Source organism: Lepidochelys kempii, chromosome 1, assembly GCF_965140285.1.
Source record: "Lepidochelys kempii isolate rLepKem1 chromosome 1, rLepKem1.hap1, whole genome shotgun sequence".
NCBI classification, from domain to species: domain Eukaryota; kingdom Metazoa; phylum Chordata; order Testudines; family Cheloniidae; genus Lepidochelys; species Lepidochelys kempii.
In genome coordinates, this window is record NC_136380.1 from 17,738,757 (window position 1) to 17,760,539 (window position 21,783).

General features: G+C 44.2%; 1 protein-coding gene across 8 annotated transcripts in view; it reads right to left on the reverse strand.

The window, feature by feature from the left end:
- Positions 1–21,783, reverse strand: part of NARS2 (asparaginyl-tRNA synthetase 2, mitochondrial) — a 90,291-nt gene that overhangs the window by 53,135 nt on the left and 15,373 nt on the right. For all 8 annotated transcript variants that reach the window (XR_012157897.2, XM_073335722.2, XM_073335741.2 and 5 more), the window contains one exon: positions 13,162–13,262. Coding sequence is in view for 7 of the 8 variants with exons in the window: in XM_073335722.2 (XP_073191823.2) it covers positions 13,162–13,262 (101 nt within the window). In the remaining variant the exon portion in view is untranslated. The remainder of the gene's footprint in view (positions 1–13,161; positions 13,263–21,783) is intronic.

Here is a 21,783-nt window from a genome sequence, read left to right on the forward strand (position 1 = left end):
CAGATCAAAAACCTAAAAAGTGTTTCAATCCAAGGGTGGTAAGCAAGACATGACGTCAAGAGAGAGTAGGAGCAGCAGATAAGGATGGGAAAGCACCTGAGGCTGAGCTTCCTCAGCATGCTGTCCTCTCTGGAGGAAGAGGAAGCCGAAGAGGAGTGCAAAAAAGGCTCATTCTTACACAGTTCCATTGTATTTCACCTGACCTTGCTCATTTTGTGAGGCTTTTATCACTGAGGGCCAACCTGCCCCCCAGGCACTTTCCATAAACGGAGGATTTTGCCCCAATGTCCAAGGCCAAGACTCCCCCTCCCTCAACCACTGGGCACCAGCTGGCTGCCACTCTAAACTCAGGGGAGGCTGTCTTTAAGCAATGCAGCGGTTCGCGACAGGCCGTGGGACCTTTCAGGATACAAAGCACTATATGCCGCTGCTCATTCAAGCAGGCAGAGCCAACGCACACAGGGCCAGGCTGTCAGAGAAGCTGAGCACCCACTGATCCTAAGAAAGTCAGTGGGAGGAAAGGAGACAGAACGGGGCTGCTGGCTGGAGCCGGCTCACACTCTAACTGAAACTCCTTTCAAGATGAAAAATGGCCTTTCTTGAAAACAAACATTTACAATGAATATTTGTTTTAAAAAACTTGAGAAAAAGCAAAACACGTGATTTTGCCCCAACTTCTTCCTCGTCCCCACCCTGCCTTCATTTGAAAAACAGACACTGGGGTGACAAAGTCCATTTTTTTATTTTTTTTATATATATATATATATATTTATTTTCAGGTTTGGGGGATTTTTGTTGAAAAAAATTGGAAAAATTCATTTGAAATAATTTCTGTAAAATATAGTCTTTTTGATCAGCTCTACTGATAACTATAGATGTGGAAAGATACACCTCGACCATTTGCTCATGCAATGCAAGGGTGGCTTTAGGCCTATGCAGGAGATGCTGGTGGCTGCTGTTTCAATACTTGATGTGACAAGGTAGAACTATACTTCCTTCTGTATACAGCCAAAAACAAGCTGCTATCTGAGATGGTTAGACAGGCACGGACTGAGAAGTGCCAAACTTCTGCCACCAGTCAGTCAGATCAGGCAGCAGTCTCCCACACCGTGATTGCCAAGGGGCAAACGGAGCCCTGCACCCGCTGCAGGATGAAGAGTGGGCCCGGAACAATAGCACAACCATACCTAGAGGCCTGGCTCTCTCCAGTTGCAATTTCATCAGTTCTGCACTTGGTGCAAAGAACTGGGGATAAAGACATTGAAGGAGGTACCAAACAAAATTAATATAGGGTCACCCAGGTCAGATTGACACAGATCCAGGCATATTCATATAATCTAATAAATAAATATTAATCATATTCTTTGCATTTCTACAGCCACCTGCCATCCCAGGCCCTCTAAGCACGTGACATACGAATTGAGCCTCACAACACACCTGTGCATTATCCTTATTTTACAGATGGGGAAACTGCAGCACACAGAGGTAAAATGAATTGCTTCAAGCCATACTGCAAGCTTATGGCTGGACCACAAATAGAACTGAGATCTCCTAAGCACTACTCCTCTGCATTTACTATATGATGTCTTATTTTCAGTGGAGTTTTGTTTTTCCCTGGTTTTGATTTTCATCAAATCACTTTATTTTTAAAAAAATCAATAAAGCCTCCAGATTAGCAATGACAGCACACCAGTTTTTAGGCATTAGTTCAAATAACCATTCCCATGTCTTAGCTAACTGGGACATTTCATAGTGGAATGACACAAAATGTTCCACAAACTGAGATAAAATATGTAGCAAAGATCTCATTCAAAACCTGATCATAAGAGGGGCAAAGTACACGACTTTAATGAAAGCAGTTGTGTCCCATCTTTACCCTCTATGCTGGAGAGGATGCACACCCTCCTCAAATTGCAGTGGAGTGGCTTTAAAGAGTTTTTTAAAGCATCAATTTTTTCAAACTATGTGTAGTCCCGGTATTCTACTGATTGCATGCAGCACAAAAACAGTGCTCAAAAATTACGCACACAGCTGCTCCGATGTACGAATGGAAATACGGCTGAGGCCCCTTTAAAAGTCTGGATCCAAGTATTTAAATCCTGCAGGTTTCAAAACCTACAGCATGCAAAACAAATGAACGACTATGCTAAAATCCTGAAAAAAAGTGGTTATGGCAACATTCGCCAGGTAGTGCTGTTACACATCACTTCCACTTTCTTTTTCTTAGGGTGCAAGCACTGTTCATCTTTAAAGAAATGCTTGCTGTTGTTTGTTTTGTGATGCAATCAGTTTGTTTTAAGGGAGGTGTGGAAAGCAGCAAGAGTTTGCTTTCTGCCTTCAGCTAACTACAGTCAGTTCCTGAGATACAGCTGGCACAGGGAGCTGCTCCAGGGGATGTACTGGCAGCCGCTTCCAGCAGTTCCCATTGGCTTGGAGCAGCGAACCGTGGACACTGGGAGCCACGATCGGCCAAACCTGCAGAGGCGGCAGGTAAACAAACTGGCCCGGCCCGCCCGGGGCTTTCCCTGGACAAGCAGCGGAACATGTTTGGGAACCACTGATCTAGACCATCCCTGACAGGTGTTTGTCTAACCTGCTCTTAAAAATTTCCAATGATGGAGATTCCACAACCTCCCTGGGCAATTTATTCCAGGGCTTAACCACCCTGACAGTTAGGAAGTTTTTCCTAATGTCCAACCGAAACCGTCCCCAACAGTTTCAACCCCAGGAGTCCTACTTTTGGCTCAGAGCTAACTATACCCATTTCTTCTTTTCCTTCTCCTCCTCCTCAGTTTGCTTAATTTGCTGCTGTTATCCTGTACTTTAAAACAACTTCACGGGGTTAATTGGTTGCTTTCCACCCCACCCCCTCTTTCACACTTTTGGTTTTTCTGACGTTTTAAACAGAACTTAAGACAGTTAAAGAGAATTTAGTTTGATATCACCCTGTCTGGCAAGAAATCACTTCTCAATGGTTGTGAAACCCTCATTTCTGTACGTTTTATCTTTATGGCCCCCACTTTTCTATTGTTAATCTGTCTGGTTCTCAAATTGTTTCTGTCTGCCGTACAATAAATGTTGCTAGGTGTAAGTTAATTAGGGTAGTGGAATATAATTGGTTAGTTAAATTTCAGTAAAATGATTGGTTAAGGTATAGCTGAGACTATTACTACATAAACAGGAAGTGGGTGGAAGGGAAATTGGACTCATGCTTGCTAAGGGGAGAGAATGGGAATGGGGAACAGGGACACAGGCAAGGCTCTGCGGCATCAAAACTGGGAAGGGGACACGAGGTAAACGCTCTGCAGCATCAGAGCTGGGAAGGGGGACATGGGGTAAACGCTGGGGACAATGGGGAACAGGCTCTATGGCGTATAGAGATAAGCCCGACTGGTGTGAAGGGCTTCGGAATATGCTTGCTTGGAAACTAACCCCAATAAACATCGTGTTGTCTGTGCTTCGGACTTCCAGTCGTTTGCTCCTTACTGTCTGTGTGACAAGAACCAGGGAAGTGGGAGGGTGAAGGGAAAGCCCTCTAAAAATGGAGATTCATAAACCTCCCTAGGTTTTATTTTATTTATTTATTCCAGTGCTTAACCACTCTGACAGTTAGGAAGTTTTTCCTAATGTCCAACCTAAACCGCCCTTGTTGCAATTTAAGCCCACTGCTTCTTGTCCTATCCTCAGAGGTTAAGAACAATTTTTCTCCCTCCTCCTTGTAACAACCTTTTATGTACTTGAAAACTGTTATGTCCCCTCTCAGTCTTCTCTTCTCCAGACTAAACAAATACAATTTTTTCAATTTTCCCTCAGAAGTCATGTTTTCTAAACCTTTAATCATTTTTGTTGCTCTTCTCTGGACTTTCTCCAATTTGTCCACATCCTTCCTGAAATGTGGCACCTAGAACCGGACACAATATGCCAACTGAGGCCTATCAGCACCGAGTAACGCAGAAGAATTGCTTCTCGTGTCTTGCTTACAACACTCCTGCTAATACATCCCAGAAGGATGTTCGCTTTTTTTGCAACAGTGTTACACTGCTGACTCATATTTAGCTTGTGGTCCACTATGACCCTCCAGATTCTTTTCCACAGTACTGTACTCCTTTCTAGGCAGTCACTTCCCATTTTGTATGTGTGCAACTGATTGTTCCTTCCTAAGTGGAGTACTTTGCATTTGTCCTTATTGAATTTAATCCTATTTACTTCAGACCATCGTTGCATCAAGCCCAACAGCATGTGCCTCAACTAGAGGACGTCTCGCCATGCTGACCGTCAACCTAGCACATCTCTTGTACTGACTATACCCCCAGGGATGTCACCCCAGTTTACAGATGAGTAGAGAGAGGTCAAACAGCTTGTCCAAGCAAGTTGCAAACCTCTGAGCAGGAGTCCCAATTCCCAGGTCCCCTGCTTTAAACACTAAAATCGCATTCCCATCAAATAAAAAAAAAGTAATTAAAAATCACTAGAGCAATTACAAACAAGACTGTAGTGTGCAGTAATTGAATTAAAACAGACATGTCATGGCTGCTTTTTATAGCTCCAATTAAGTGTCTGTACCAGTCTAATTAATGGAAGTTAGTTTGCCATCTAATTACAAGAGTCTGTGTTATGAGGGTGATTCAGACAAATGTTGCACAAGACACTTCATGAAGAGTTTTGTTTTAAAAGGATCCAAGATAAATTAGCCAATTACGCCTTACACTTGGTAACTCTTAACAGCAGGGGTGCTGAATAGGTCCTATACAGCATTCACGCATCTGCATCCAAACGTATTTAAGACTGTACAAGGCAGAGCAGTGATGTGCATGAAGAGAATACAGGAGGGAATTTCCTTTCATGTGCTGCATAATTGAGAAGCATCGAATTTCATCATTCTTTAAGGCAGCATTTCCCAACCTTCTAAAAGCTAAGCCTTCTTCAGGAAAATGATACCAATTGGAAAACGAAGCCCTGCTCTGTGTTGTTAAAGCCTACCCCAAAACGAATGGTCAGTCCCAGCAGATAGTGTAGATCTTTCTAGTGTGATACTACTCCTTTCTTCCATGTTCGGATGAGCAGTGAAATATTGACATTCAAGTTTACTGACGTCTGAGCAGCCACCAAAAAGAATAGGGCAGTTCACACCTCAGGGCTGTTTTTTTTCAGGCTCTCCGCAAACACAGGCAGACATTGTTCCATTGTTACACATGGGTCACCGTTTTGAGATTCTCTGTGCAGCTAGAACAGCCACAGTCTTAACCTTAAAGCTGGGGCTCTGGAGAATAACTGAGACGCCGATCTGCACCCATCACTGCAGCTAATACTTCGTACCCTCCCGGGGGGCATACCTAGCCTTTTGGGAAAGGGTGCCCTAAGGTGAGCTGCAAATAAAATCTCAGAAGTCCCATCTGCTTTAGTAAGGTCTCTGTTCTTAGGATTACAAAGGGACATAATTTATGACAAATGCTAGTCAGGTTGCTTAATTATGACGACTATTGTGGCACGACCAAGAAGCCTCAGTCATTGACCAGCACCTCATTGTGCTATGTGCTTTACAAACACAGACTACGATAGTGATGAGGGAGAGACATGAACCTGAACAGAAAAATGTGTGAAAAAAACATCCATGCTTCAGAGAAAGTAACTAGCAGGAAATACATAGGAAATTAGGAAAAAAGCTATGGCTAACTATAGCGGGCCGCCTACAGTTAAGGTCTCAACCAGCCTTCTGTTTAAATACAATCAAGAGCCAATTTAAAAATGTTGGTTATAAAGGTTACTTTGCTCTTATACTGAAAAGCAGGCCATTTCTGTGGGATCATACTGAGTGAATAGGGGGCGGTGGTCAACGTCAGTCTTTCTCAAGGGGTAAAAGCAGTTCCTGCAGAATCTGTAGTTCACAAAAGCTTATGTTCAAATAAATTGGTTAGTCTCTAAGGTGCCACAAGTACTCTTTTTCTTTTTGCGGATACAGACTAACACGGCTGCTACTCTGAAACCTTTTTTTAAACCAAGTTTCTAGATACTATGGCAGCAAAAGCTAAATACAGTTCCAGCTCTACGCATGACCTTGGGGGTCACTAAAGAATTTGCAATGAGGCACAGGGAAGAAAGAGTAATATCCAAAACTGTTCCCAAAGGCTATTTACCAACAAACTGCCTGCTCATCCCTATGGCTCTATGCTTGGAAAGAGCAGCTGAGGAACCTCTGCTTTTACCCATTCAACCCAACCACACTCTCTCTCATCTTCTCAATAAGCTCGCTTCAATACTCTGCATAAGCCCTGCTTTCCAGAGCTATTTCCGGTCTTCCATCCCCGTTTTGCTCCACCCCAGCTACTAACAGACTTCTGAAGGTGTCTGCCCACTCCTGTTTCCCAAGCAGGTCAGGGCAGGACTTGGCTACATGGGGTAGATGGAACAGGGGTTTTCCTCCAAAACCCTTAGGAACCAGGACAATGCTGATAGCTCAGTGGTTTGAGCATTGGCCTGCTAAACCCAGGGTTGTGAGTTCAATCCTTGAGGGGGCCATTTAGGGATCTGGGGCAAAAATTGGGGATTGGTCCTGCTTTGAGCAGGGGTTGGACTAGATGACCTCCTGAGGTCCCTTCCAACCTTGATATTCTATGATTCTTGGTTTAAAGGTCAATGTACATCCCCATCCTCACCTATGGTCACGAACTTTGGGTAATGACCAAAAGGACGAGATTACAAGTAGAAGTGGCAGAAATGAGGTTTCTTCACAGGGTGGGTGGGCTTACTCTCCAAGACAAGGTGAGGGGCTCGGCTATTCGGGAGAGCCTCGGAGTAGAGCCACCACTCCTCCGGATTGAGAGGAGCTAGTTGAGGTAGTTTGGGCACCCGATAAAGATGCCCGCTGGGAGGCTTCCTTTGGAACTCTGCTGAGCACGTCCCACTGGGAGGAGGCCCTGAGGCTGACCCAGCACATGCTGGAGGGATTATATCTCCCTGCTGGCCTGAGAACATTGGGGAACCCCCAGAAGGAGCTGACATCTGTTGTGGAGCAAAGGAAGGTCTAGTCCTCCTTACTCTCCATACTGCCGCCGCTGCCACAACACTCACCAGGAAAAGCAACATAAAGGAAAACGAAGAAAGAAGAAGCAGCTTCTGTACCAGATGACTAGATGGTAGCTAATGTCAGGCCAATTTTTAAGAAGGGCTCAATAGGAGATGCTGGCAAATTACAGGCTGGTGAGCCTAACTTCAGTACCGGGTAAACTGGTTGAAACTATAATAAGGAACAGAATTAATGGATATGATTTGTTGGGGAAGTGTCAACACGGTTTTTGTAAAGGGAAATCATGCCTCACCAATTTATGAGAATTCTCTGAGGGAGTCAACAAACATGTGGATAAGGGTGATCCAGTTGATACGGCATACTTGGATTTTCAGAAAGTCTGAGAAATTCCATCACCAAAGACTCTTAAGGAAACTAAGCAGCCATGGGATAAGAGGAGAGGTCCTCTCATGAATCAGTAACTGGTTGAACGATAGGAAACAAAGGTTGGGAATCAACAGTCACAATGGAGAGAGATGAACAACAGGGTCCCCCAAGGATCTGTACTGGGATCCGTGCTGTTCAACATATTCATTAACAGTCTGGAAAAGGGGGTGAAAAGTAAAGTGGAAAAGTTTGTAGATGATAACTATCTTGAATAATTTTGTAAGTCCAAAGCAGACTGCTAGGAGTTACAAAGGTATCTCACAAAACTAGAAAGAAAAGGAGTACTTGTGGCACCTTAGAGACTAACCAATTTATTATAAGCTTTCGTGAGCTACAGCTCACTTCATCGGATGCATACTGTGGAAAGTGTAGAAGATCTTTTTATACACACAAAGCATGAAAAAATACCTCCCCCCACCCCACTCTCCTGCTGGTAATAGCTTATCTAAAGTGATCACTCTCCTTACAATGTGTATGATAATCAAGGTGGGCCATTTCCAGCACAAATCCAGGGTATAACAAGAACGTCTGGGGGGGGAGGGGGGAACAAGGGGAAATAGGTTAACTTGCATAATGACTTAGCCACTCCCAGTCTCTATTCAATCCTAAAATCCATAAACCTGGAAATCCTGGGCGCCCCATCATCTCAGGCATTGGCACCCTAACAGCAGGATTGTCTGGCTATGTAGACTCCCTCCTCAGGCCCTACACTACCAGCACTCCCAGCTACCTTCGAGACACCACTGACTTCCTGAGGAAACTACAATCCATCGGTGATCTCCCTGATAACACCATCCCGGCCACTATGGATGTAGAAGCCCTCTACACCAACATTCCACACAAAGATGGACTACAAACCGTCAAGAACACTATCCCCGATAATGTCACGGCTAACCTGGCGGCTGAACTTTGTGACTTTGTCCTTACCCATAACTGTTTTACATTTGGGGACAATGTATACCTTCAAATCAGCGGCACTGCTATGGGTACCCGCATGGCCCCACAGTATGCCAACATTTTTATGGCTGACTTAGAACAACGCTTCCTCAGCTCTCGTCCCCTAACACCCCTACTCTACTTGCGCTATATTGATGACATCTTCATCATCTGGACCCATGGAAAAGAAGCCCTTGAGGAATTCCACCATGATTTCAACAATTTCCATCCCACCATCAACCTCAGCCTGGTCCAGTCCACACAAGAGATCCACTCCCTGGACACTACAGTGCTAATAAACGATGGTCATATAAACACCACCCTATATCGGAAACCTACTGACCGCTATTCCTACCTACATGCCTCCAGCTTTCACCCTGCCCACACCACACGATCCATTGTCTACAGCCAAGCTCTGCGATACAACCGCATTTGCTCCAACCCTCAGACAGAGGCAAACACCTACAAGATCTCTATCAAGCATTCTTACAACTACAATACCCACCTGCGGAAGTGAAGAAACAGATTGATAGAGCCAGAAGAGTTCCCAGAAGTCACCTACTACAGGACAGGCTTACAAAGAAAATAACAGAACGCCTGCACATCCACCAATGTGATATATGCCATCATGTGCAAGCAATGTCCCTCTGCCATGTACATTGGTCAAACTGGATAGTCTCTACGTAAAAGAATAAATGGACACAAATCAGATGTCAAGAATTATAACATTCATAAACTAGTCAGAGAACACTTCAATCTCTCTGGTCACGCGATTACAGACATGAAAGTTGCGATATTACAACAGAAAAACTTCAAATCCAGACTCCAGCGAGAGACTGCTGAATTGGAATTCATTGGCAAATTGGATACAATTAACTTAGGCTTGAATAGAGACTGGGAGTGGCTAAGTCATTATGCAACGTAACCTATTTCCCCTTGTTTTTTCCTACACCCCCCCACCCCCCTTCAGACGTTCTTGTTATACCCTGGATTTGTGCTGGAAATGGCCCACCTTGATTATCATACACATTGTAAGGAGAGTGGTCACTTTAGATAAGCTAGTACCAGCAGGAGAGTGGGGTGGGGGGAAGTATTTTTTCATGCTTTGTGTGTATAAAAAGATCTTCTACACGTTTCACAGTATGCATCCGATGAAGTGAGCTGTAGCTCACAAAAGCTTATGCTCAAATAAATTGGTTAGTCTCTAAGGTGCCACAAGTACTCCTTTTCTTTTTGCGAATACAGACTAACACAGCTGTTACTCTGAAACCTGTCACAAAACTAGGTGACTGGGCAACAAAATGACAGATGAAATTCAACATTGATAAGTGCAAAGTAATGCGCACTGAAAAAAATAATCCCAACTATGTAAATACTATGATAGGTTATACATTAGCCATTATCACCCAATAAAGAGATCTTGGAGTCACCATGGACAGTTCTCTGAAAACTTTCACTCAATGCGCAGCAGCAGTCAAAAAGGCTAACAGTAAGTTAGGAAAAGGATAGATAATGAGACCAAAAATATCATAATACCACTATATAAATCCATAGTGAGCCCACACCTTGAATACTGTGTCCAGTTCTGGTCATCCCACTTCAAAAAGTATACAGTGGAACTGGAAAAGATTCAGAGAAGGGCAACAAAGATGATCGAGGGTATGGAATGGCTTCCCTACAAGGATACACTAAAAAGATTAGGGCTGCTCAGCTGAGAAAAGAGAATGAAGGGGCATATGATAAAAGTATATAAAATCATGAATGGATGGAAAAAGTGAATAGAGAAGTGTTATTTTCCCTTACCCACAATACAAAAACCAGGGGTCATCCAATGAAATTAATAGGCAGCAGGTTTAATACAAACAAGAGAAAGTAAATTTTCACACAATGCACAATTAACCTGTGGAACTCATTGCCATAGGATGTTGTGATGGCCAAAAGTATAACTGGGTTGAAAAAAGAACTAGGTAAGCTAGATGGAGAATAAGTCTATGAATGGCTATTAGTCAAGATGGTCAGGGATTCAACCACATGCTTGGAGCAACCCTAAACCTCTGACTTCCAGAAGTGGAAGATGAGTGGATCACTCCTTAATAGCTCTGTTCTGTACACCCACCCTGAAGCTCTGGCATAGGCCGCTGATGGAGACAGAATAGTGCGCAAGATGGACCACGGTCTGACCCAGTATGGCAGCGCTTATGTTACAGTTAATATCACAACGAAACTATGATGCATCTCCATGACGGACATTTTTGAGCCCACAGGGACTTCTCACTTGGTCTGTTTTTGAAGATTGAGCTATTTAATAGCATTTTGGTTATAAACCTCAGAAATATGTCGTTTAACCAAAAAAAAAAAAAAAAGGAGCAGGTTCTCAGAACAGCTATAGATCAAGAATAAATATAGCTCAGCTAAATTTAGTTGGCGTTTGGTCTATTTAAAATGCTTGGAAAAACAACATGTTATTGCAGAATAAAGCATGAAGCTATAACATCCTGTACTAGGTGCAACAAGGCCCCCCATTTTTTCCCTTTTTAGATAACGAGGAGCATCTGAATGATGCCAGTGGAGTAACATTTAGAAGAAAAGACCTGGTACTTGTTCAGTTAGTTTTCTCTCTAGTCCCAGAGTAGGCGGTGTGCTATTCTGAGAAAAGAGACTAATTTAATGGAGATGTTATTAAGTTAAAATACCATTTCATCCTTATTTGATTTATAGGAGTATGTCCTCCAATAAAGGTCAGGGGGCATGGATGTAATTTCATCACACACACAAATAAAATCCCACCTTTTTCAGAGGTGCAGAAAAACATCTTCCCCCTACAAATTATCAACCTTCTCTCAACTCTCTCATCATCTCATCCTGCAGACAACTGCCCTGGAGGATATAATAGCCTTAGGCTGTCAGTAAGCTCCACTTCTGTCAGAACAGTCAGGGCAGCAAGTTAGAGCGCATGTCAAGGACACCCTGCGAAGCATATCCACTCTCGTGAAAACTTAGCATGAGCACCTCAGCTGACCTTAGGTGCTTTGGTGGGCTGTTAGAGCCCAAGCCAGAGAGAAGTAAAACTTCCACAGCACCTTATATCATCGGTCTCTAGGGGTGAAAGCTTGGCCCAACACCAGCGAGTGGGAGTTCTGCAACTGATTTCACTGAGATCAGGATTTCATCCTTAGCGGTCAATGGATATACGCTACTATACAAGTTTTACTTCTCCCTGGCCTGGACTCTATCAGAGGGAGATTGTTTACTGACAGTCAATTAGCTTTGCAACAGCAGCGTGAAGTAGGTGATTATACCCAGTTCTTCAATGGGCAAACTGAGGCAAGAGTGACTCTTGCCCAGGATCATACAGCAAATATGCACTAGAAACCACACTAGCACCCAAGTCTCTCAACCCTGTTCTCTAACTCAGAGATTTCAGACACCTGACTTGTCTGGCGGTGTATTTCTGAGGATGCCCCTGAACATTCAACTCTGCAGAACCAAGGCTTTCATTAAAAAATAAAGGTTTCTTTCCTCCATGGTTACGAGGATCACCTTCCTAATGTGCACTGCGTGGTAAGCTGACGCACCGCTGTCTTTCTGAGGCTTTTGCTCAGGTTTTACAACAATTTCATTCAATCAGGAGAAGCACAGACTTAACTAGTGCAACCCAGCTGTAGTGAGGGCTTGTCTTCACTACTGGGGTAAATCGGCCTAAGTTACGCTACTCCAGCTACGTGAATAATGTAGCTGGAGTCGACGTAGCTTCGGTCAACTTACCCCGGTGTCTTCACTGCGCTGTGTCGATGGGAGATGCTCTCCGGTCGACTTACCTTACTCTTCTCAGGGACTAGAGTACTGGAATCGATCGGAGAGCACTCTGCCGTTGATTTAGTGGGTCTTCACTAGACCAGCTAAATTGACACCCGCTGCATTGATTGCAGCAGCGTAGATCTCCCCAGTAGTGAAGACAAGCCCCGAGAGAAACACCTTTGTATCAACAGAATGACACCAACATGTGGGGAGGGGGACCCACTCGTTTAATCTAACAATTAAGTTAAATCATTGTGAAAGCTTAGTGTAGACCAGACCCGAGTCTGCAGAGAGACTGAAACAGTGGCACGGATAGGTGTGAATTCTCACATCCCCTACATCTCATGGGGGTGTTAACACTGAAGGCTAATGACAACACTGCAATATCATCAACAACTATTCAATTGCTGATTACTTTCACAGCTGGAAAAGGGGAGGTGTTGGGAGCAAAAGCATAGTAAGCACTGGGAGTTCTGCAGGGAAGGAGATGCAGAGGGAAGAAGAGAGAAAGCACACAAACACCGGGAAAAGGGATAGAAACAGAGAAAGGAGGATGGGGAAGGAAGAGAAACAAAGACCAGGAACAGCATTGGCCTAAAGGGAAGCAGATTTCCCCATTAAGCGATGCTGGATAAGGTCCTGGACAAATAACAGATAATGATAATAACTAAGTTATTACATAAAAGTCACGTCCCAGCCTGGATCTCTGTGATAACCTCTCACTGACCTTCTTCCAGGGGGGACGGAGGAGAGTTTGTATCTTAAATTTACACCCTGACTCGTTCTCCAGAATTCAAATGGAATCCAGCTTTCTTCAAACAGTGATTTGGACTCTATAGCACTGACCACAAAACAATGCCCAACTTGGTGTCTGGCAAGCACATGGAAGGTGGAACATGTGAAACAAAGCCTACTGGACAGAAGCTCTGACCAAGTTTTATGAGACTCCCTTAGGTCAAGAAAAAAGATTTCCATACCCAGCCATCACTTCCAGATGGAGCTGTCCAGAGACGGTCAGGAAGGCAGGAACATTGAAGAAATGGGAGTTTTCCCCAGGTTCCTGTACTTTATTTGATGTCTGTAAATCAAGAACACACAACATGCCAGACTATTAATCGACAATTAAGGATCCTGGCTCCTAATTTATCATTCATGCCCCTCCTCAGAAAATTACAGGTGCTTCAATCCAAATGAAAAAAAGAACAGGACAAGGTCCCATGATTCCAGGAGTAAAGCCATACACCAGGGGCTTGTCTACACCAGGAGCACTATCTAATTGGTTTTAAAAGTAGTTCAAGCTAATTCCATTTCAAAACCAGTTTGGGGCCTTTTCTAACTTGGCAATTACCGCCTATTTCAGCATAGCTGCACCATGGAAACCCCTAATGTAGACAGGGAAAGCCATGATATGCATGAGAACCTGGGGCTAATCTCCAGTCTAGACAGGGCCTCAGCGTGATTTAAAATGGTATCACCTGTTGTCACTGAAGTAGCCCACAGAACATCTGGAGGGGGAAGGGGAGAGAAACCAACTCCAAAAGTTGGAAATATACCAAAAAGAGATTCTTAATTGTCTCTTAAGGAGGATTTAGACCAGGGGTGGGCAAACTTTTTGACCCAAGGGCCACATCTGGGTATGGAAATTGTATGGCGAGCCATGAATACTCACAAAATTGGGGGTTGGGGTGCGGGAGGGAGTGAGGGCTCCAGCTGCGGGCTCTGGGGTGGGCCTGGGGATGAGGGGTTGGAGGTACAGGAGGGTGCTCTGGACTGGGACCGAGGGGTTTGGAGGGCGGGAGGGCGATCAGGGCTGGGGAAGGGGGTTGGGGCGAAGGAGGGGGTCGGGGTGCAGGCTCTAGGTGGCGCTTACCTCAAGCGGCTCCCAGAAGCAGCGGCATGTCCCCCCTCCGGCTCCTACACGGAGGCGCGGCCAGGCAGCTCTGCACACTGCCCCGTCCGCACGTGCCGTCCATGCAGCTCCCATTGATCACGGTTCCCGGCCAATGGGAGCTGCAGGGGCCACGCTTGGGCCAGGCGCATTGTACGGATCCCCCTGGCTGCCCCTAAGCGTAGGAGCCGGAGGAGGAACATGCTGCTGCTTCCCGTAGCCGCATGCAGTGCGGCAAGCCTCCAACCCCGCTCCCCGGCGGGATCTCGAGGGCCGGACTAAAACATCTGGAGGGCCGGATGCAGCCCTCGGGCCGTAGTTTGCCCACCCCTGATTTAGACAGTAGTGGCATGTGATTGTATTTAAGTCACTAACTAGTTATAAATTGCATATATGAGAGAGTGGAGAGGGACACACAATTTATGGGTGCCTGCCTAGGTTCCCTGTAAGCTGGGCGGCCGTGCAGCAGACTATTTAAGGCCGCACAGTCACCCGGCCCGGCCTGGCCCAGCCCCTCCGGAGCTGCTGGGGAGAGGAGCCCCACCCCCACCCAGCCCAGCCGGATCTGCCGTGGCAGGGAGCCTCTCTCCCCGCTGTAGCCCCGGGACAGCCTGCACCCCAAACTCCTCATCCCTGGCCTCACATCCCCCCCCCCATCCCAACCCCCTCATCCCCCACCCCAGAGCCCGCATCCCCAGCCGGAGCCCTCACCCCACACATACCCCAACCCTCTACCCCCACCCTGAACCCTCTCCCACACTCTGAACCCATCAGCCCTACCCCGCCACATGAATTTTGTTATGTGCCCCAATACGGAGGTGATGTGTCACACATCACCTCCATATTGATACATATAAAATTAATTCTCCACATGGGTGGGAAAAATTAGAGGGAACACTGGACTGCCTGCTTATAAAAGCCATGAAACATGGTTTGTAACAAATACAAATTCCTATTCCCAACCCCCGACCCCAGCAACAGAATTAACTGCATTATAAACAATTTTCTGTAAGACAGCAGTGTGTTCAGTTATTAGAAAAGGACACAGAAAACTATTTCCCTCTCGATCCTGCACATGTCTAAATAGTCACATGAACAGTCCCATCAAAGTCAACGGGACTAGTCAGATGAGTCAATTTATGCATGTGCTTAAGTGTTTACAGGATCGGTGTATTATAACCACATGAGTAGGCCAAATTTTGGTTGAAGGCTGGTTCCCACTGACTTCAATGGTAGCATACACATCAAGTGCAGGATATGGCCCTTAAACTTTGGTGCATACCTAAGGTTATTATATGGCTCTGAAATAATTTACTAATGTGGTAACAGAAAGCAAAAAGACTGACAAGGGAAAAAAGCCATCGAGTCCAGCAGAAAGGAGCTAGGGAGGAAGGTCTTGTGGATAATGCACTGCACTGGGACTCAGGAGAACTGGGTCTAGTTCCCTGGCTCTGCCAAAGACGCCTGGCATGACCTTGGATGAGTCACAATCTCTCTGTGCCTCAGTCTCTCATTAGTGAAATGGGGAGAAAAGCACTTCATTTGTCTTGTAAGACTAAGTTCTTCAGGGCACAGACAATCTCTTACTAGGTGTACAGCACAGTGGGGCCTTGATTGTTGTTGGTGCCTCCAAGCATTACTGTAATGCAAACAGCAATAGAAGAAATTTACTTTGTAACAGAAGTGGGGGATTCACATTTATATGCCACTGTGGGGTCCTTGGAGAAAGCTAAAAATACGCAGCTCTTCTTACTTCAGTTATACAGGCCTATAGGACTAGAAGTGGGTTAGCAACTCTGAATTTTGCTTGAAGTCTATGCAAATGGTCATGTAATTGAAGTGTATGTTATTGCAAGAGAGCATAACTTACATTGTGAGGCAATCAAAGGGCAGGGTTATAATAGGAAGAGCAACTAAAGAGTATAACAAGATGCAATGTAAAGCACAGGGAGGGAGTGCCTCTACTCAACCCGTTTTACAGATAGGGAAACGGGCACAAAGAGGTGGAAGCCTGAATTTTCAGCAGTAACCTAATTTCAGGAGCTCAGACTGGGACACTTAGGGTTTGAATTCCAGAGGAGCTGAGAACACACAGCTAATCAGAGCTGTAAATGTTCAGAACCTCAGGGGGTGGGGAGTGGAAATCAGTTCCTAAGTTTTTAAGAAACTGAGGCATCCAAAATTAAAGGTTTGAATCATTTGAAAAGCAGTACTGGAGAACAAACCCAGACTGTCCAATCTAGTCCTGAACCTTAAGCATTATTTCATTCTTCTCCACAAAGATCATGGAAAATAAAATCTTTAAGAATTTCTGCCAATAGAATATCTTTAGTTTCACACATCACTGCCATAAAGGCTCAATTTTAAGTCTGATAAGAAAGTAGGGGAGGGGATGAATGGGTGTGTTTTTCATCTAAGGCAGGTCGGCTCAAGTTTATTAAAAAAATTTTGATCAGTGCTATTTTTCTTTCACAGGGAAATGAACTTGATTCTATTAGAAAAAGGGTTATGGTAATGAGAAAAAAAGAAAATGGAATATTCTCTCGCTTCTTCATTGTTATTCTATCATTGAAAAAATAAAAGACTCCAGCAATATGGAGATTACACGTTATAGGGGCACAGAGCCACAAATGACCTTTTCTTCTAGCTCTTGTGTATCTTTCCAGGTCATTGGACAATTTGCACACAAAAAAACACCCTGGAACATTTAGCTGGGCATAGACAACATTTTTATTGGGGGAGGGCCTAGAGTTAAAAAGAAAAGAAAAGCTGTTGGATATTGCTCTAATGAGTGGTTTTGTACCATGATTACATATGTCCACTTCTAATAAATGGAGAAATTATAACTGCTTCAAACTCAGTATTTCATTTGTTCATGTAACCCCTAATTTTGGGGGGCGGGGGCTTGGCAGGGTTGTCTCCACCCTTGTAAAAAATGCAAGGTTTCTTATTAAACATTCTTAGTTAAGATCTTCTCCATCTACCCCCTTCCTCGAGTTTACTCACTAGATCCAGACGGTTTTCTCTCCTATTGCTGAAGTTTATTTCATTCTAAAGTACAATATTCCTTCTCCAAGGTAACTTTAGGATGAGGCACATAAGCTCAACTGCTTGTGGTCATTAACGATTCGAGAGCACTTTTCACAAGATATGGGTGCTCTGGCTGAATTCCCTCGGGGCTAGTAACATTCTGTTTGACTTCAAATTTCTCCTGTAGCTGGGCATGGTGTTCTACACTTCCTGAACTAAACTGCTTTGTACAGTCACTATGCACCATCCAACAGCTCGCAAGTTTCACCCTAGCAGTGACCGCACTGACAAAGGAAATACAAATACCTGAACTCAGAACCTGACAGCTACGCGCAAGAGGTACAGGCACCAACTTCTCCGCCCCTTCCCCGCCTCCTCCCGAGTGCACCGTGTTTCCGCTCCTCCCCCCTCCCTCCCACAGCTTGTTATGCCTATGGCGAGAGGAACAGATTTTGAACTCAGGGGAGACAGCATGGTCTGCCAGAATGTGCAAAGCAGAGAAAGACAGGACACCTGGGTGTTAAAAGCTGGGCACCTAAATAAATGGCCTGCTTTTCAAAGGATCTGAGCAACCACGATTCCCAGTGCCTTCAAAAGGCGCTCCGGAGGCAGAACATTTCTGAAAACAAAAGTCAGACCACTTATCTGGGTGTAGGATGTGGGTTCAGGTGCCTACAATATCCAGCTCTCAAAATTTAGGCCCCTGCACCTATTCCCAGCTTTGCCAAGGACCTGCCACGTGATCTGTCACTTCCTGCATCAGTTCCCAGCTTGTAAAATAGAAGGACCTCATGGAGCGTTGCTAGGTTGAGCTCATTCAGTGTTCTAGAGCCTTTGAGCTTCTTCAAGTTGCCATTTTTCTTACTAGCTTGGAACCTGTTTTGTTTTTGTTTTTTTAAAGTTCTGCTGTTCACCTCTAAGATATACGGTCAGCTACCTTCATTCTCAGACCAGAGGATAGTTTACCTCCATACAGACCATGCTTCATTACACCATATTTAAACAGCCAGATTCTCGGCGGGTGTAAACCTGCACTGCTCCACTGAAATCAACAGACCTATGATAATTCACATTATTGAGGAGCTGCACCTCAATTCTAGAGGGTTGCCGTTCCAGCAAAATCAGGCCCGTGATATTTTCTTCACGCAAACCAAGTGTTTTACGCTCAGATACAAAATATAAAAAACCACTGCTTTCTTTTAAAAACCTCCCCCACAAACTGGCGCTCTTATACCATGGCAATGGGTTGAGTATAAGAATTCAAACAGGTGAATGCTGTAGGTCACCCATAAGTTACCCAATTTTCATAACAGAACAAAAACTTCAATTCAATTATGTCCCTTGCTCTTTTATGATCCCTAAGGATAAGTAAAGAGAAAAGCCCAACTAAGGCCCAACTTAATTTGGGATATTGTAGCAAATGTGAATACCACAATATTAGGCTTTCACCGCAATTTTGACAGCAGGAACCCTGCTGTGTGTGGGGCTGACAGTGGGAGACCAGTCACTGTCGGCCCCGGGCTCCCACTCTCAGCCCCGGGTGGCCAACAGAGAAAAATCGTGGAAAAGTGGTTATGGACCTTATTACCGCAAATAAGATCCATTATTACTTTTCTGTGATTTTCCATGGCTTGTCTCAGCCACTATTTTTTTTTTTTTTAAATAATCATCCCGCAATTCAAGTAGGGCCTTATATATAATCCTTTTCAGTAGGATATGAGATTTATACCAAGTAGTAACTGGAGGAGAGAGACAGAAAGCCAGAGATGAAATCTCAGAGTGCTCTTCCCTCTCCACAAACAGGATATAGGCATCTCTGCACCTCCAGCGACTGTGATTTGGTTTATTTATAATGATTTCATGTCATTTTCCTTTCTCTTTCTCCACAAATTTAACCACAATTAAGGGAGGGAAGGGGAAAGATGCAGCAACAGCAGCAGATTGGAGGGAGAAGAGTATGGGGGCAGACTACAGAGGTCAAACTATAGTTTCAAAGGGTTTAAATACATACAACCATCTTAGAAAGGAACAAAACTTCCAAGACATGATTGCATGCAGCTAGCAACCATCAGCCTGTATTCCACTGACAATTCAGGCTGAACGCTGCTTCCTCAAGCCCTTCCCAGTGTAAATGCTGGCTACATCCACTTAAACCTCTACAAACAGTTTGCTTCTCCTTCACCCAAATGCTGATTATTTCTCTCCACCCTCTCTTCAGCACTGCGCCCGTTTCTGTTTGGTTCTTTGTTCACATTTTGAAGAAGTTCTTTGATCCCCTGAGTATTTCTGTAAAGCTTTGGGAGTTATCGTGAAGCACCCTAGGCCCAATCCACCTTCCACCGAGGTCAATGGAAAGAATCCCACTTTCTTCAACAGGCGTAAGATTGGACCCTCTGAGCACCTCAGCAAGCAGGTATTTTCGGAGTAGAATTAATGTAACTTAACACTTCACCTCTCCAAAGCTTTGTGAACATTCACTGCCCCTCACACCCTCCACAGGAGCTGGGTGTTATCTTCATTTTAGGGCTTGTCTGCACTACAGAACCTCAGCTGGCATAGCGACGCCAGCAGAGCCCCCTACTGGAGATGTCGCATACCCTGACAGAATCCCAGGGGCAAAGCTACACCTCCCTAACGGACATGAGCTACGCCAGTGGTTCTCAAATTTCTGTACTGGTGACTCCTTTCACATAGCAAGCCTCTGAGTGGGATCTCCCCCCTTACAAATTAAAAACACGTTTTTATATATTTAACGCCATTATAAATGCTGTGGGGTTTGGGGTGGAGGCTGACAGCTCACAACTCCCCATGTAATAACCTCGTGACACCCTGAGGGGTCCTGACCCCCCAGTTTGAGAACCCCCGAGCTACGCCAACAGAAGCACTCTTCTATTGGCACAGTTACGTCTGCGGGGGGAGGGCGGTTGCTGGCAGGATGGACTGATTTAAATAACTGATTTTAATCATGACATAAATCAACTAGCAAGAAACATTAATTCCAATAATCAATTTTAATTTTGGTTTGCATTTGTACTTCCATGAAGACACACTATATTTATGCATATTTACTTAAGCAATTACGTAAATTAACTTACATTTATAGTATTAAAAATGCTGAGCAATGCATTTCTTATTTACTAGATTTATTTATTTAACTAGTAAAAAATGCTGCTGTTGTGCGTTTTTAAATGAATTTGAATTTCCATCCATGGAGAACTTGACACAAATCGCAAGTAAATAAATTAAGGTATCAAATATGGATACACAAGAAAAAAGTTTATCAGAAACTTTGTAACAAAACACCTTCTGCATTTAAAACTAAATGACTTATTAAACAAAGGAAGTATATTATCTGTAGTTAGCAAACTGAACAGATTGTTTCTGGTCACTGTGTCCTTCAAGATTTTAGAACTTTTAGATCTCATCCTCGCACCTAATTTTGATTCATAAGTTGGAAGAGGAAAAACAAACTTTTCTGCTTTTCCAACTCCCAATCAGCTTCTTAATTCTGAATGAACAGGCCATTGAACGGAGTGAATTGAAGACCTGTAGACATTTTCTCTGCACCGGCAGAGGAGGCTACTATTGCCAAAAGTTCATCCAAAGCCTCAACAAACTCTGACTCCAGGTTCTTAGCCCGTGCCTTTTACCAGTTCAGTGGTCTGAACTGCATTAAAATTTGGCAGCAAACATGAATTTTGGAATTTAATTTAAATAATTTTAACAGATTATTATAAACTTAGGCCATAACATATGTTGTCAATTTCATATATTTTTAAAAATAAACCTGTATTTAATTTTAATTAAAAAATCTGATTTAAATTAAAAGAAAATCAATTTTTATTTACCCTGAGACCTTTGGATATATTACTCTGACTAGAGGCTATTTGCTTTAGGAACAATAAAACACTTGATTTTACAATGGACTCCTTACAATTCTAATGGAAGAAGAGGACAGAGAAAAAGAACCGAAGGGACCACAGGAGTCATTCCTCCAGTCCAGAAATGAGATGTTATTAAATCTTGACAAGAGACAGAAATTTTAATCCCTACCTAAATTGCACATCTATCACCCTTTCAGGGTATGTCTTCACTGCACAGCTAACCATGGCTCTAGCTCAAACCCCACTCCTACCCACAAAGAAAACCCTCTCATATATTGCTTTGGAGGTGCTTTAAGTCTGGGCTCATTTATCCAGCTAGGTTTGTGGGTCAGCATTCCAGATCCACTTTAATTAAGATGAGAAGTTTGCAACTTTGCAGGGAGGCTGCAGTCCAAATCACTGGAGTGTTGAGTCCTCCAATGCCATCCTGCAATTCCTCGCCAAAGGACAAATAAGGTCTCCTGCAATTGACTGGAAAAGAATCCTAGGCTGTTTCAACACAGAGAACTATGAGACATGCCTCTAGGCACAGATGAGCGAGTGCAGAAATGGTGTGGACACAGTAACAGGGGTAGGGCTTTGCTGTGGGAATGCTCAGACCTGGGCTAGGCTAGCCCAGAGACTCAGGCCCAGATGCCAGTCACCCAGGTTACCTCTGCAGTGAAGACACTTCCCTATAGTGAAAGCTGAGAGAGTCAGGGCTATTTAAAAAAACAAATAGAGCATGTGAGGCAAGGCCTAACTGACTGAGAGTTGAATCTTACTGCATAACAGTATCCCGTTTGTTCACTGACTTG